The sequence below is a fragment of the Oncorhynchus gorbuscha genome, linkage group LG02 (assembly GCF_021184085.1).
Source record: "Oncorhynchus gorbuscha isolate QuinsamMale2020 ecotype Even-year linkage group LG02, OgorEven_v1.0, whole genome shotgun sequence".
Taxonomy (NCBI): Eukaryota; Metazoa; Chordata; class Actinopteri; order Salmoniformes; family Salmonidae; genus Oncorhynchus; species Oncorhynchus gorbuscha.
In genome coordinates, this window is record NC_060174.1 from 22,111,474 (window position 1) to 22,127,713 (window position 16,240).

Here is a 16,240-nt window from a genome sequence, read left to right on the forward strand (position 1 = left end):
TCTCTCCCTCTCTCTCTCTCTCTCTCTCTCTCTCTCTGTCTGTCTTTCTGTCTGTCTCTCTTTCAGCTTTTTTTTCTACTCTCGTGAAATTTTGCAATACATGGGGTTTTGCCACCTCCCTCCCAATGTGAACTTTAGCTGCAATTCTCCAGGCACACATGCATTGTGAAACACAGATTGAAAAAGAAATGAGTACTTTTTTCAGCGCTTACAATTCTGTGGCTGCCTCTCCCTTTCTCCCACGCTGGGCTCAGCCTCTATGAGTGGCGGTGCGGTCGCTCCGAGATGTGATCGAATAGTGTGAGTTTCTCCTCTGTGATGATTGTAAAAGCGATGTGGCGTTTCATTGGTGAAAACAAAAGTAATGAACTCCCTCAGCAGATCTCTGTGAGGCTCTATATCATATTACAAAACACTTAATTATTTTACACCTTACCAGAGACATGCCTGCTGTCATATACAGTTGAAGTTGGAAGTTTACAGACACTTAGGTTGGAGTCATTAAAACTCGTTTTTCAACCACTCCACAAATTTCTTGTTAACAAACTATATTTTTGGCAAGTTGATTAGGACATCTACTTTGTGCATGACACAACACATTTTTCCACCAATTGTTTACAGACAGATTATTTCACTTATAATTCACTGTATCATAATTCCTGTGGGTTAGATGTTTATATACACTAAATTGACTGTGCCTTTAAACAGCTTGGAACATTCCAGAAAATGTCATGGCTTTAGAAGCTTCTGATAGGCTAATTGACATCATTTGAGTCAATTGGAGGTGTACCTGTGGATGTATTTCAAGGCCGACCTTCAAACCAGTGCCTCTTTGCTTGACACCATGAAAAAATCAAAAGAAATCAGCCAAGACCTCAGAAAAAAATTGTAGACCTCCACAAATCTGGTTCATCCTTGGGAGCAATTTCCAAATGCCTGAAGGTACCACGTTCATATGTACAAACAATAGTACGCAAGTATAAACACCATGGGACCACACAGCCGTCTCCTAGAGATGAACGTACTTTGGTGCGAAAAGTGCAAATCAATCCCAGAATAACAGCAATAGACCTTGTGAAGATGCTGGAAGAAACAAGTACAAAAGTATCTATATCCACAGTAAAACGAGTCCTATATTGACATAACCTGAAAGGCCACTCAGCAAGGAAAAGCCACTGCTCCAAAACCACCATAAAAAAGCCAGACTATGGTTTGCAACTGCACATGGCGACAAAGATTGTACTTTTTGGAGTAATGTCCTCTGGTCTGAAGAAACAAAAATATAACTGTTTGGTCATAATGATCATTGTTATGTTTGGAGGAAAAGGGGGGAGGCTTGCAAGCCGAAGAACACCATCCCAACCGTGAAGCACGGTGGTGACAGCATCATGTTGTGGGGGTGATTCGCTGCAGGAGGGACTGGTGCACTTCACAAAATAGATGGCATCATGAGGCAGAAGAATTATATGGATATATTGAAGCAATGTCTCAAGACATCAGTAAGGAAGTTAAAGCTTGGTCGCAAATGGGTCTTCCAAATGGACAATGACCCCAAGTATACTTCCAAAGTTGTGGCAAGGACAACAAAGTCAAGGTATTGGAGTGGCCATCACAAAGCCCTGACCTCAATCCCACAGATATGTTGTGGGCAGAACTGAAAAAGCATGTGCGAGCAAGGAGACCTACAAACTTGACTCAGTTACACCAGCTTTGTCCGGAGGAATGGGCCCAAAATTCACCTAACTTATTGTGGGAAGCTTGTGGAAGGCTACCCGAAACGCTTTGACCCAAGTTAAACAATTTAAAGGCAATGCTACCAAATACTAATTGAGTGTATGTAAACTTCTGACCCACTGGGAATGTGATGAAAGAAATATAAAAGCTGAAATAAATAATTATCTTTACTATTATTCTGGCATTTCACATTCTTAAAATAAAGGGGTGATCCTAACTGACCTAAGACAGATCATTTTTACTAGGAGTAAATGTAAGTAATTGTGAAAAACTGAGTTTAAATGTATTTGGCTAAGGTGTATGTAAAACTTCCTACTTCAACTGTACACATATCCTGGCTAATATCTTGATTTGAGATGATGGTCCGTGTGTGGCACATTTTGTGAGAGGGTTTGTAGAGGTGCTCGAGGGAAACTGATTCGCTTCTGACCTTGAAATGTAAAGATTCAGTTTTGCATAATGCTCCAATGTATGTTTAGAAATAGGACCAGCTACTTATGTGACTCACTCTATATACTTCCCTGTTTGTCTCCTAGTGTCGAATGATAGCCCTGAGATTAGCCCCAGCATGCTAACAACTATAACAGGTCAGTGAATGGCAGGGAGCCACTGAGCACAGCTAACCCTTCTTGAAAAAAGCGAAGTAGACGGAGAGGCAGGAGTGATGGAGCTCGTCCACAGAGAAGGGAAGTTCTTCATCAGAGGAAAGATAAATGCCTTTTCCCCTCCAAGCCAAAGCAACATTTTTTGACATGGGCCTGGGTTCTCTATCAGCGTTACCCAGAGGAAGCCTTGCATTTGAGAATCAGATGGAGAAGAGCAAGGTTTTCCGAGCCTGTGGCTATCCTCCATACGATTCAACCACCTCTCAACCTCGCTCTGCTGCCACAACTCAGTGGAGCTGCCCGTGTAATAGCACATTGAGTCAATATCATATTTGCAAAGTAGATGGATCGAACAAGACCTGCTTTGGTTTAGAAGATAGGCAAATCTTCTGGACATTTGAAATAGAGACATGACAATTCAGTAAATAAAATATTCACAACAATATGTATTGATAGCTACAATTAGCGTTGCTAGCCTACAGCCATGCAATTTAATGTGCACATTGCCCTAATTGCCTTATATAACCTTTTACTGCACATACCTGTATGTCTCTTTGTTATAGTTGTACATAGGAAGAAGAGTAGGCCAATGATTTGTGATTTTACACAGCAGCATTTCCACACCCGACCACTCTCGCTTATGTTTATGGATAAGCTCCAGGATGGAAGAGGTAATCCTCTCATTTACAGTGCCTCAGATTCGGTCCACCCTATCTCCTCCTCCCCTCCATCCCTCCACCCCCCAAACCCAATTCAGCCCGACTCCACATCGTCATGGCATGTTGGACAGAGAAGATGGAGTCCTTTCTGGTTCTGTGGAGAAGAAGAACCCCCCTCTCACTCTGAGCACTTATTTGTACTTCCACAACACACTCAGACCATCAGCAGGTAGAGACAGCCTGATATGCCCACTGGCACTCCCTAACAGCAACCTGAAGTTCTCCTCCAATGTTGCTAACCTGTCATTTTTGGTTGTAGGGTGAATTCCACAATTCCACTGTTTTAGACAAAGTCATTTATCCTATTTTGTTACTGTTACTCAGAGGTAGATTTGTGACGGTATCCCAAACAAATATTGCATGTGTTATGGGTAGAATGTGATTGATCTGAGGTTTAGCAATAACAGCTAATCTCAAATACCCATGGTTCTCAAGGTTAGCATCCGCTTGAAAGCCTTCAGTTTGCAGAACATTTCCTCCAAGCTGTACAGATTTGTATGCATAAACTGCTCTGCTGGGCTGTTCTTAAAAGTTGATTTAAATTATAGCCTCTGCATTATACGGCTTGATAGGAAATAAATCTCTTCAAATGAATTCAGTGAATGGAGGGAGGCGAGGGCGGGGGAGCTGGGGACTATGGGAGGCGAGGGCGGGGGAGCTGGGGACTATGGGAGGCGAGGGCGGGGGAGCTGGGGACTATGGGAGGCGAGGGCGGGGGAGCTGGGGACTATGGGAGGCGAGGGCGGGGGAGCTGGGGACTATGGGAGGCGAGGGCGGGGGAGCTGGGGACTATGGGAGGCGAGGGCGGGGGAGCTGGGGACTATGGGAGGCGAGGGCGGGGGAGCTGGGGACTATGGGAGGCGAGGGCGGGGGAGCTGGGGACTATGGGAGGCGAGGACGGGGGAGCTGGGGACTATGGGAGGCGAGGGCGGGGGAGCTGGGGACTATGGGAGGCGAGGGCGGGGGAGCTGGAGACTATGGGAGGCGAGGGCGGGGGAGCTGGGGACTATGGGAGGCGAGGGCGGGGGAGCTGGGGACTATGGGAGGCGAGGGCGGGGGAGCTGGGGACTATGGGAGGCGAGGGCGGGGGAGCTGGGGACTATGGGAGGCGAGGGCGGTGGAGCTGGGGACTATGGGAGGCGAGGACGGGGGAGCTGGGGACTATGGGAGGCGAGGGCGGGGGAGCTGGGGACTATGGGAGGCGAGGGCGGGGGAGCTGGAGACTATGGGAGGCGAGGGCGGGGAGCTGGGGACTATGGGAGGCGAGGGCGGGGGAGCTGGGGACTATGGGAGGCGAGGGCGGGGGCTGGGGACTATGGTAGGTGAGGGCGGGGGAGCTGGGGACTATGGGAGGCGAGGGCGGGGGAGCTGGGGACTATGGGAGGCGAGGGCGGGGGAGCTGGGGACTATGGGAGGCGAGGGCGGGGGAGCTGGGGACTCTGGGAGGCGAGGGCGGGGGAGCTGGGGACTATGGGAGGCGAGGGCGGGGGAGCTGGGGACTATGGGAGGCGGGGACGGGGGAGCTGGGGACTATGGGAGGCGAGGGCGGGGGAGCTGGGGACTATGGGAGGCGAGGGCGGGGGAGCTGGGGACTATGGGAGGCGAGGGCGGGGGAGCTGGGGACTATGGGAGGCGAGGCGGGGGAGCTGGGGACTATGGGAGGCGAGGGCGGGGAGCTGGAGACTATGGGAGGCGAGGGCGGGGGCTGGGGACTATGGTAGGCGAGGGCGGGGCAGCTGGGGACTATGGGAGGCGAGGGCGGGGGAGCTGGGGACTATGGGAGGCGAGGGCGGGGAGCTGGGGACTATGGGAGGCGAGGGCGGGGGAGCTGGGGACTATGGGAGGCGAGGGCGGGGGAGCTGGAGACTATGGGAGGCGAGGGCGGGGGAGCTGGGGACTATGGGAGGCGAGGGCGGGGGAGCTGGGGACTATGGGAGGCGAGGGCGGGGGGAGCTGGGGACTATGGGAGGCGAGGGCGGGGAGCTGGGGACTATGGGAGGCGGGCGGGGGAGCTGGAGACTATGGGAGGCGAGGGCGGGGGCTGGGGACTATGGTAGGCGAGGCGCGGCAGCTGGGGACTATGGGAGGCGAGGGCGGGGGAGCTGGGGACTATGGGAGCGAGGGCGGGGGAGCTGGGGACTATGGGAGGCGAGGGCGGGGGAGCTGGGGACTATGGGAGGCGAGGGAGGGGGACGAGGGCGGGGGAGCTGGGGACTATGGGACGCGAGGGCGGGGGAGCTGGGGACTATGTGGGGAACAGTGGCTTATGTTAACATAGACTTTCATTTATCTGCAGTGGGGCTGGTTGCTGCTGAGTGAGGGAGGGGGAGAGCGAGAGAGAAAGAGTGTGTGTGTGAGAGAGAGACAGAAAAGAAAAGCATGGCTAATGGCCGTAAGGAGACATATCAGTGGCTGGCGGTGGGTGTGGAGAGCTGCGGATGATCTTGGAACTCTAGTTGGTTCAGTGACTGAGGAACATGTAGAATATATATTCTCTCTCTCTCTCTCTCTCTCTCTCTCTCTCTCTCTCTCTCTCTCTCTCTCTCTCTCTCTCTCTCTCTCTCTCTCTCTCTCTCTCTCTTAGCTGGAAAACATCAGTCTCTACAAGCCGAGCAGGCCTCTGGCAGCTATGCAAACCATGGTGCTGAATGGTGAGGTGTATTTATTAAGGGGGGTTTAGGGAAAGGAGGGGGGGGGTCTCTGAAAAGGCAGCAGGCTGCGTAGTGAATGTGAAAGGGGTGAGGGTGGGCCAGGGCCAAGGGATCCGGGCCTCCAATGGTACAATGCAACGGCCAGAGCAGCTGTGAAAAGAGGTGTCCCCTTTTTCCCACGCCCAGTGCAACGTGAAACAGTGGCTCAGGCGGCCAGGGTCAAGTCACATTGCTAATATATACACTGGGCCTGTGTACTTATACAATGCATACACACAGCTCATTTAGTTTATGTGTGCACACAAAGAAGACAGATACTCGTATGCACACACAGACAACGTCAGACAGAGGGGGGTACAGAGGGCACACTGACACAAATTTCTATCACATTGGAGCCATTGTCTAGTTCTATTCCAACAATCTTAGATTTTCCAAATTAACAAGCTGTCTGTGAGTAGACACACAGACACACATACAGCCCTGCTAAGACACACCAAGAGACCTGCTGTCCTTAGACAGCTGTCCTTAGAAAACAGAAGCCACATATGATCTGTTTAAAAAAAAAAAAAAGTTATTGAATGATAAGAAACTTCAGAAAGATCAGACATTTTCTGTTGTTATTTTTAGGTTGAAATTGAATCAGCACTAAACGTAATCAAAACGAATCAAATGTTGTTAATGCGCCAAAACGGTTTCTTTATCCTCTGTAGTTTTTACAAACTGGCATCCCCTCCTACATCCCCAACAGTTGCCACCATTGAATCATTCTCTGATCCATAATCCGGTTTGCTCCTACTTCTTTGGCTCTCACGTTTATGTCTCAACCTCCATATAAACTATAAATCCCCCCACCACCAGATGCCCTGTATTGTGTTGTCCAGAGTGCTGAGGAGACCCCCTGCCTGCTTCTCGGGCTGTGATGTCACCCTGTCTGTCAAGGCATTGGGAGGAACTTGACTGTGGGAAGGAAAGGGGCTCAGGTTGGGCTGGGGGTCTAGGGAGGCTAGGGGGTTGAGGGGTGCATGTGTCTAGCGGCTAGTGGCTAGCCCTGGAGTGGAGTGCACAGTGGAGTAGAGACTCAGACAACCATCCCTGGTCTAAGAGAGAAAGACTGCCGCAGCCCTTTAGGCAATGGGGAAAACACACAGCAACTCATAGCAACATAACAAAGTGGAATTTCAGTTAGACTGCTAATCTATGTCCCCAATAACCTAAACTAGTTTTGTTACTCACTGACTCACTGTTAGTCAAGCAAGGATATTGAATTGGCTACACTCGTTTAAAAAATGTCTGTTATTGAATGGTAGGAAAATCAATATTGCTCAGAATTTTGATCTGATTACAAAGCTGTCTGATTGGACTATTTTCAAGATATAAACTGACTTTAAAAAAAATCCCACTCAATCTCAGACCTCCAAAATTGCACAGTGACCACAGCCTTATTGTTCTGCCTTGTTGTTCCTATAGTAGCAGTCTGTTAATACACTCCCTAGTGCTGTGTCACAGTCAATTCTTCAATTCGCTCCCCCCTCCTTGTGTGCCCTCAATGTTCCACATGTCCCGTGAAAGCAGAGGCAACGTGCCCCTCTTCTCCCAGTAAACAACCAAGGGGACACAGGTACCTGTCCTGACCAGCCCTCTCCCAGCCCTCTCCCAGCCCTCTCCCAGCCCTCTCCCAGCCATCTCCCAGCCATCTCCCAGCCCTCTCTCCTCTCACTCAAATGATGCTGGAGAACAAGACAAAGGCGAGACTGACTTAATTAGCTAGACGAAAAAAAGCATTGTGGCAATTACCCAGCACAAAGAGGCTGGAACTTATGGCCTGTTCATTTGGCGCGAGTCGACAGGACTCAGCCAGGAGTGCATTTTCCTGTTGCCTGGACTCCCCAAGCCTTTTATGTGCAGAGAGAAGCAGCAACAAAGAGCCAGAGATGTACTCCACTGTAGAACCATTTCCAGTCCTTTCAGAGAAGGGACACCGCATTCTAGTCTCTTATTGGTTGAAAAGCATGTCGAACTGTAGCTTAAAAGCACGTTTCTGTTAATAAGGTTTGCTGTGGTAGTTCATGCATCTGGTATCTTGGGCATTAGTTTTCAATACAGTGTCATTTCACTGCAGATTTTGACTAGCAGGAAAAGGTACACTTCTCCTCCCCCCATCACTCCATCACTCTTGAGTATCCTTGTGGCATATTCTGGACCTGCTAATTCTGGTTGGCTGACTGGCTGGTTGGCTGGCTCACTGGCTGGATGGCTGGCTGGCTGACTGGCTGGTTGACTGACTGGCTGGTTGGCTGGGTAATTGTCTGGATGGCTGGCTGGCTGTGGTTGTATGGTGCTTGTGTGGAGGGGGTCTACCTTCTACCAATAAGAGCAATCTCCTCTTTTCTGGAGTGTCCAGGGAGGATTTCCTTCATGAAGTCAGATAACATCCCTGTGACCCCTTCTTCCCTTTTTTATAAGAGTTCCTTAACCTTGATAAATGAAGTGGGGGGAGAGCAGGAAAAAGTTGTGGAGGGTTGTGGAGAGAGAGGAGCCGGCTCCTCATTGCGCTCGCTCCCTCGCTCTCAGGATCAATAACAGTCTGAACACTCCTGTCTGGCAGCCCTACCACTGGGGATGGAGGGAGGAGGGGGGGCTCCCGTCCACTGCGCCTGAAAGAGGAGAAGAGAGTAGGAGAGAGAGAAGTAGAGAGAAGGGAAGAGAAGGGGAGCCTACCAACCCACCCACCCTCTCCTGCTTGCCTGCATGTCTGCCTGTCTGCCTGTCTGCCTGTCTGCCCTGCCCGCAAGCAGCACATCTGACGTCTCCTTCTGTGGAGCCACAAGGTTACATCGTGTCGATACAAACGCGCACACTCCTCCCACAAATGGGACTTGGCATGTTCAATCAACAGGGCTGCCAAATCCCTGATAAGTGTTACGGAGCCATATCTGTCTGTGCCCGCGTTGAGCTATGTTACCTGGATTCCTCAACTGTCCCCTAAATATCCTCTATAGAAGTCCCCCTAATGGAATTATCTGGTGCATTTGTCATTAGATTTGAATGGGCGGTGTGCGTGGGCATAATGAGGACTTTGATATTGAAATGCATAAGGAAAGGCCTCCGACTCACACATTTTACATCCAGTACCTGCAGAGTCATCCTCACCTAGCTCACCATTCCTCTCTTCTCATTCACTCCTTTATTTATCTTCTTGTTCTTTGAGCCACTGGTCTCCTTTCTCTCCTACCATACCTGATCCTTTCATCTTCTCCTCCCTGATCTCCTACTAAAACTCCTTGAGTTCACCACTCCAACCTCCATCCTCTCCTCCTCCAACCTCCATCCTCTCCTCCTCCAACCTCCATCCTCTCCTCCTCCATCCTCCATCCTCTTCTCCTCCTATCCCATCCTCTTCTCCTCCTACCTCTACCCTCTCCTCCTCCAACCTCCATCCTCTCATCCTTCAACCTCCATCCTCTTCTCCTCCAACCTCTATCCTCTCCTCCTCCAACCCCCACCCTCTCCTCCTCCAACTTCCATCCTCTCCTCCTCTTACCTCCACCCTCTCCTCCTCCAACCTTCACCCTCTCCTCCATCAACCTCCATCCTCCTACCTCCATTCTCTCTTCCCCATACCTCCATCCTCTCCTCCTCCTACCTCCACCCCCTCTACCATCAACCTACATCCTCCTACCTCCACCCTCTCCTCCAACCATCCTCTCCTCCTCCTACCTCCATCCTGTCCTCCATCAACCTCCATCCTCTCCTCCTCTTACCTCCACCCTCTCCTCCTCCATCCTCCATCCTCTCCTCCTCCAACCATCCTCTCTTCCTCCTACCTCCATCCTCTCCTCCTCCAACCTCCATCCTCTCCTCCCCTCTCCCGCTTTCTCTCCTTCTCTGTTACCCTCTTACCCTTGTTGAATATCACTCAATGCTGCTCATTCTTCTCTCTCTCCCCTCAATTCCTCTCCTCCTCCTATCCCCTCCTCCTCTCTCTCACTGTGTTTAATTGAGTCAGTGAGCAGTTGACCACACCCGCCATTGGGGGGGGGGGGGGAGGTTTGCCCAGCCCTCCCAGGAGGGGAGACATTGTTAGGGCCACCCCGCCGGTGTAATCCCCTCCACTGGGACAAAGACCTGGTCCCCCCTCCACCACTGAGGGGCATTAGCCCCCACAAGAGCCCAGTCCTGGCCTGGCTTGGCCCAACAACCTCTCATAAGCCCCCTTGCCCTCATACCTGGTCAAAGGTAATGAACTACGCGGGGGATAAAATACCATTTGAGATTTTTCTTAGGGCAGGCCCCCCACCCCAAATGACACACTGCAAGGGCTCTGTGACTCATCAAAGGCGAAGATAGCATTTAGATTTGGTTGTTTACCGACTCACTGAGATACCCATGGAGGTGACATTGTTAGCTACACAGGAGGAGAGGCTCCATGTGGAAGTGTGTTCCAGGCACTAATGTTGATGGAATAAAGAGTCCAGGGAATATCCTTTAGGCTCAGGCATATATTCATGTTCCACATATCAAAATCATAAACTAATAATGACAGGAATTGATTAATCATGTGAGCTTGTGTCACAAAATTCTGTAAAAACATTCACACATGTTCATCATTATGTTGATGTAGGCTGTGTATAGGTATGTTACAGTGGAGGCTGCCCCGCGGAGGACGGCTCATAATAATGGCAGGAGTGGTATTAACCACATCAAACACATGGTTTCCATGTGGTTGTTACCATTCCATTGACTTCCTTCCAGCCTTTATTACGAGCCATCCTCCCCTCAGCAGCCTCCAATGATATGTTAGTTCACAAGCATGTACATTGACACAGTTATTCATGTAACATATTGAGCTACCAAGCTCTTGAGGAACCACCCCCACTTCCTGCTAGCCTCCCACCATCTCCTGTTCTTCACCTGTTCATCTATCTATCTATCTATCTATCTATCTATCTATCTATCTATCTATCTATCTATCTATCTATCTCTCTCTCTCTCTCTCTCTCTCTCGCTTGCTGTCTCTCTCTCTCTCGCTTGCTATCTCTCTCGCTCTCTGTCTATCTCTATCTATCTCTCAATCTCACCCCCTCCCTTTCTCCCTCTCGTTCCACCCTCTCTCTCTCTCTCTCTCTCTCTCTCTCTCTCTCTCTCTCTCTCTCTCTCTCTCTCTCTCTCTCTCTCTCTCTCTCTCTCTCTCTCCTCTCGCTTGCTGTCTCTCTGTCTCTCTATGTCTCGCTCTCTGTTTATCTATCTCTCAATCTCTCTCAATCTCAATCTCGCCCCCTCCCTTTCTCCCTTCTATTTCCACCCCCCTCTCTTTCTCTCTCTCTCTCTCTCTCTCTCTCTCTCTCTCTCTCTCTCTCTCTCTCTCTCTCTCTCTCTCTCTCTCTCTCTCTCTCTCTCTCTCTCTCTCTCTCTCTCTCTCTCTCTCTCTCTCTCCCCTCTCTCTCTCTCTACCCTACCTCCATCTCTTTCTCTCCTTCTTCCCTTTTCTCTGTTTCTCTGTCTGTTTCACTCTTTCTCTCCATTTCTTTGTCACTCTCTCGCTCATGCTCTCTCTCTCTTCCCCTCCCCTTTCTTTCTCTCTCTCCCTTTCTCTCTCTCTCTGTCTCGCTCTCTCTCTTCATGGGCTGCAGTGAGATCAGGGAGACTCTATATCACCAGAGCTAAGGCTAGCCACACCTCCACTGGCTTGATGACACACACTCGCACAGGGAGAGAGGAGGCAAGGTTGCCATGGGAACCACTGGTCAGAGTTTACCAGAGGGGAAACAAACAAAGTACTGTTCATAAAAGCAGGTTGTATAGTGTGCAGTGGAAGCAGAGATCCACGGTGTGTGTGTGGCTATCTGTGTGTGTGTGTGTGCGCATCACGATCAGTGTCCTTTTTATTGTGATGTCACTCGACCATGTACTCACACACTGCAATCCTTTGTGATTTTGAATCAAAGGTTTATTTTTGTATTAGATTTTTTCTGATTGTCATGGTTTCCCTAACTACTATCTGAATCCTCAGTGATTTGGCTACTCTTACAAAATAGACAACATTTCTTCATCAATTTTAGCTCCCAAAATGTTTTTAAACCTTTGAGCATTGGCATAAATAGGGTTAGAATGTTCATGTACACATGACATATCTCATAATGCACTCCTGAGCCTCTTCTGCCTCCACGCTCATATTCTCTGTGTGTGTGATAGCGTAGCTAGCGTTGGCGAATAGGGGCTTAGCACAAGGCGCAGTGTATCTGTTCCTTGTTTCTTTAAAGGGGATCTCCTAGTGACAGTTCTCGCTCTGCCGTGTCCACTGTGCTGGTATCCCACTCTCACACACACTCTCCCACACACTCTCCCACACACTCTCACACACACTCTCACACACACTCTCACCCCTCTTAGCTGCTCCCCTCCTTTCTGGATTTGTGTAGGAGCTGTAGTCTGGGGAGGAAACATGGGGCATCTATCGAGCAGGAAGAAAGTATGTCTCATGGTAGTTGGACGTTGGCACCTGCGCCCAATCTCAACCGCTGCAGCTACTACATCTCATATCTCTCTCTCTCTCTCTCTCTCTCTCTCTCTCTCTCTCTCTCTCTCTCTCTCTCTCTCTCTCTCTCTCTCTCTCTCTCTATCCCCCTCTTTCTCTCTCTTGCTGTCTCTCTCTCTCTCTATCCCCCTCTTTCTCTCTCTTGCTCTCTCTCTCTCTCTCTGTCTATCCCCCACTTTCTCTCTCTTGCTGTCTATCTATCTCTCTCTCTCTCTCTCTCTCTCTCTCTCTCTCTCTCTCTCTCTCTCTCTCTCTCTCTCTCTCTCTCTCTCTCTCTCTCTCTCTCTCTTCTCTTTCTCTCTCTCTCTATCCCCCTCTTTCTCTCTCTTGCTGTCTCTCTCTCTCTCTATCCCCCTCTTTCTCTCTCTTGCTGTCTATCTCTCTCTCTCTCTCGCTCTCTTTCTCTCTCTCTCTATCCCCCTCTTTCTCTCTCTTGCTGTCTCTCTCTCTCTATCCCCCTCTTTCTCTCTCTCGCTGTCTCTCTCTCTCTCTATCCCCCTCTTTCTCTCTCTTGCTGTCTATCTCTCTCTCTCTCTCTCTCTCGCTCTCTCTCTCATTCAGTCTCCTTCTACCAAGAAGAGGCTATATTGTTTGGGTCTAAAAACTATAGCTATGCAAACCCATGTCAAAGCCCCCCGCCCTTAGAAGAAAAAGCCATGCCTTCATCACTATGTTTCCTCTGTATTCCCACCCCTTCATTCCAACGCTCTTTAGTTCTGCACTTGGCTGCTTCAATAATTTTTATAGCATGATCTTTTTCTCCCCCCTCTCCTTTTCTTTAGCATGTCCAATGAAAGTTCCCCCGTGTACCCCACCGCCTCTGCCTCTGTCTCTGCCTCTGTCTCAGCCCTCTCCTTCGGAGCTGACAGATAGACAAACACACTGTTCTCTGTTTCTTTGCCTTTCACCTCTCAAGCCACCCTCCCTCCATCCATCCTGCCGGCCCGGCACAATGCATCCGCTTTATCCTGCGGCCTGGAGAATGCAGCCCTGAACTAACAATATCACCAAGGCTGTCTGAATGCCGGGGAGCCCCATTGTGTCCTAGCAGAGGGGAGTTAACACCCATGTCTGAGCCCAATGAATAGTATTATTGTGTCTGAGACATGCATCTCTCCCCCGGTCACCCCGATCTCCCCCTCTTTGAACCCCTTACACACCCTATTCTTGTCCCAACAGCTCAGTCCCCCCTCTGTCCCCCTATCTCACCCCTCAGTGGACAACTCCCAATTTCCAAATACTTACAGACACTCCGAAGGTGTATTTCTTTATTTTCTCCATGTGGAAATAACCCTGTGGATTTTGTAGATTTTTTGTTACAGTGGAAGAGGAGAGAGGAGAGAGGAAGAGAGAGGAGGAGAGAGGACGAGAGAGTAGGAGTGGAGGAGAGAGGAAGAGAAATGAAGAGAGAGGAGGAGAGAGGATGAGAGAGTAGGAGTGGAGGAGAGAGGAGGAGAAATGAAGAGAGAGGAGGAGAGAGGAGGAGAGAGTAGGAGTGGAGGAGAGAGGAGGAGAGAGGAGAAGAGAGGAGGAGAGAGGAAGAGAGAGGAGAGAGGAGGAAAAGGGAGGAGAAATGAGTAAAGAGAAGAGGAGAGAGGAGGAGAGAGAAGGAGTGGAGGAGAGAGGAGGAGTGAGGAAGAGTGAGGGGGAGAGTGGAGGAGAGAGGAGGAAAGAGGAGGAGAGGAGGAGAGAGGAGGAGAAGGGAGGAGAGAGGAGGAGAGAGGAGGAGAAAGAGAGTGAGGAAGTGAAAGTAGGAGAGAGGAGGAGAGAGGAAGAGAGAGGAGAAGATAGGAGGAGAGAAGAAGAAACGTGAATAGAGAGGAGGAAAGAGGAGGAGAGAGGAGAAGTGGAGGAGAGAGGAGGAGAAAGGAAGAGACAGGAGGAGAGAGGAGGAGAAAATAGGAGAGAGGAGGAGACAGGAAGAGAGAGGAGGAAAGAGGAGGAGAGAGGAAGAGAGAGGAGAAGATAGGAGGAGAGAAGAAGAAACGTGAATAGAGAGGAGGAAAGAGGAGGAGAGAGGAGAAGTGGAGGAGAGAGGAGGAGAAAGGAAGAGACAGGAGGAGAGAGGAGGAGAAAATAGGAGAGAGGAGGAGACAGGAAGAGAGAGGAGGAAAGAGGAGGAGAGAGGAAGAGAGAGGTGGATAGAGGAGGAGAGAGGAGAAGAGAAGAGGAGAGAGGAAAAGAGAGGAGGAGAAGGGTAGAGAAAGGAAGAGAGAGGAGGAGAGAGGAGGAGTGGAAGAGAGAGGATGAAAGAGTAGGAGAGGTGGAGAAAGGAGGAGCAAAGAAGAGAGAGGAGGAGAATCGGAGACAGGAAGAGAGAGGAGGAGAGAGAAGGAGTGGAGGAGAGAGGATTGCTTGCTGTTTGGGGTTTTAGGCTGGGTTTCTGTACAGCACTTTGAGATATCAGCTGATGTATGAAGGGCTATATAAATACATTTGATTTGATTTGATTTGAGAAGAGAGGAAGAGAGAGGAAGAGAAAAGAGGAGTGGAGGAGGAGTGGAGTAGAAAGGAAGAGAGAGGAGAACAGAGGAGGAGAAAGGAAGAGAGGGGAGGAGAGAGGAGGAAAGAGGAGGAGGAGAGGAGAAAGGAGGAAAGAGGAGGAAACAGGAGGAGAGAGGAGGATAACGGAAGAGAGACGAGGAGAGAGGAGGAGAGAAGAGGAGAGAGGAGGAGAGAAGAAGAGAGAGGCAGAGAGAGGTGGAAAGAGAGGAGAGAGGATGCAAGAGGAGGAGAGCAGAAGTGAGAAGAGGAGAAAGGAGGAGAGAGGAAGAGAGAGGAGGAGAGAGGAAAAGAGAGGAGGAGAGAGGAGGGGTGGAGGAGAGAGGAGAGAGAAAGAGAGAGGAGGAGAGAGGAGGAAACAGGAGTACAGAGGAGGAAAGTCGAGGAGAGAAGGAGAGAGGAGGAGTGGAGGAGAGAGGAGGAGAAAGCAGGAAAGAGGAGGAGAGAGGAAGAGAGAGGAGGAGAGAGGAGGAGAGAGGAAGAGAGAGGAGGAGTGGAGGAGAGAGGATGAGAGAGGAGGAGTGGGAGGAGAGAGGAGAGAGGAAGAGAGAGGAGGAGAGAGGAGGAGAGGAGGAGAGAGGAAGAGAGAGGAGGAGAGAGGAGGAGAGGAGGAGAGAGGAAGAGAGAGGAGGAGAGAAGAGGAGAGAGGATGAGAGAGGAGGAGACAGTAAGAGAGAGTAGGATAGAGGAGGAGAGAAGAAGAGAGAGGAGGAGAAAGGAGAAGAGAGGAGGAGAGAGGAAGAGAGAGTAGGATAGAGGAGGAGAGAAGAAGAGTGAGGAGGAGAAAGGAGAAGAGAGGAGAGAGGAAGAGAGAGGAGAGAGGAGAGGAGAAAGGAAGAGAGAGGAGGAGAGAGGAGGAGTGGAGGAGAGAGGACGAGAGAGGAGGAGAGAGGAGAAGAGAGGAGGAGAGAGGAAGAGAGAGGAGGAGAGGGGAGGAGAAAGGAAGAGAGAGGAGGAGAGAGGAAGAGTGGTGGAGAAAGGAGGAAAGAGGAGGAGTGAGGAGAAGAGAGGAGGAGAAAGGAGGAGAAAGGAAGAGAGAGGAGGAGAAATGAGGAGAGAAGAGGAGAGAGGAGGAGACAGGAGGAGACTGGAGGAGTCAGGAAGAGAGAGGAGGATAGAGGAAGAGAGAGGAGGAGAGAAGAGAAGTGAAGGAGAGAGGAGGAGAGAGGAGGAAAGTGGAGGAGAGAGGAAGTGTGGAGTAGAGAGGAGGAGAAAGGATGAGAGAGGAGGAGAGAGGAGGAGTGGAGGAGGAGTGGAGGAGGAGTGGAGGAGAGAGGAAGAGACAGGAGGAGAGAGGAAGATAAAGGAGGAGAGAGGAAGATTGGCGTTGAGAGGAGGAGAAAGGAAGAGAAAGGAAGAGAGAGGAAGAGAGAGGAGGAGATAGGAAGAGTGAGGAGGAGAAAGGAAGAGAGAGGAGGAGTGCAGGAAAGAGGAGGAGAGAGGAAGAGAGAGAACCATAGAGGAAGAGAGAGGAAGAGAGAGGAAGAGAGAGGA

The 16,240-nt window shown here is 50.3% G+C and overlaps 1 protein-coding gene across 1 annotated transcript; it reads left to right on the top strand.

The window, feature by feature from the left end:
* The first annotated feature begins 3,647 nt into the window (after positions 1-3,647).
* Positions 3,648-5,336, top strand: LOC123989694 (glycine-rich cell wall structural protein-like). Its single transcript, XM_046290741.1, has one exon. It carries the CDS (start codon positions 3,648-3,650, stop codon positions 5,334-5,336), a length of 1,689 nt encoding a protein of 562 aa, XP_046146697.1.
* The last annotated feature ends 10,904 nt before the right edge of the window (positions 5,337-16,240 follow it).

What these genes read in the sequence shown, in the direction of transcription:
- LOC123989694 (XM_046290741.1), top strand. Translation starts at nt 3,648, where the DNA reads ATGAATTCAGTGAATGGAGGGAGGCGAGGGCGGGGGAGCTGGGGACTA.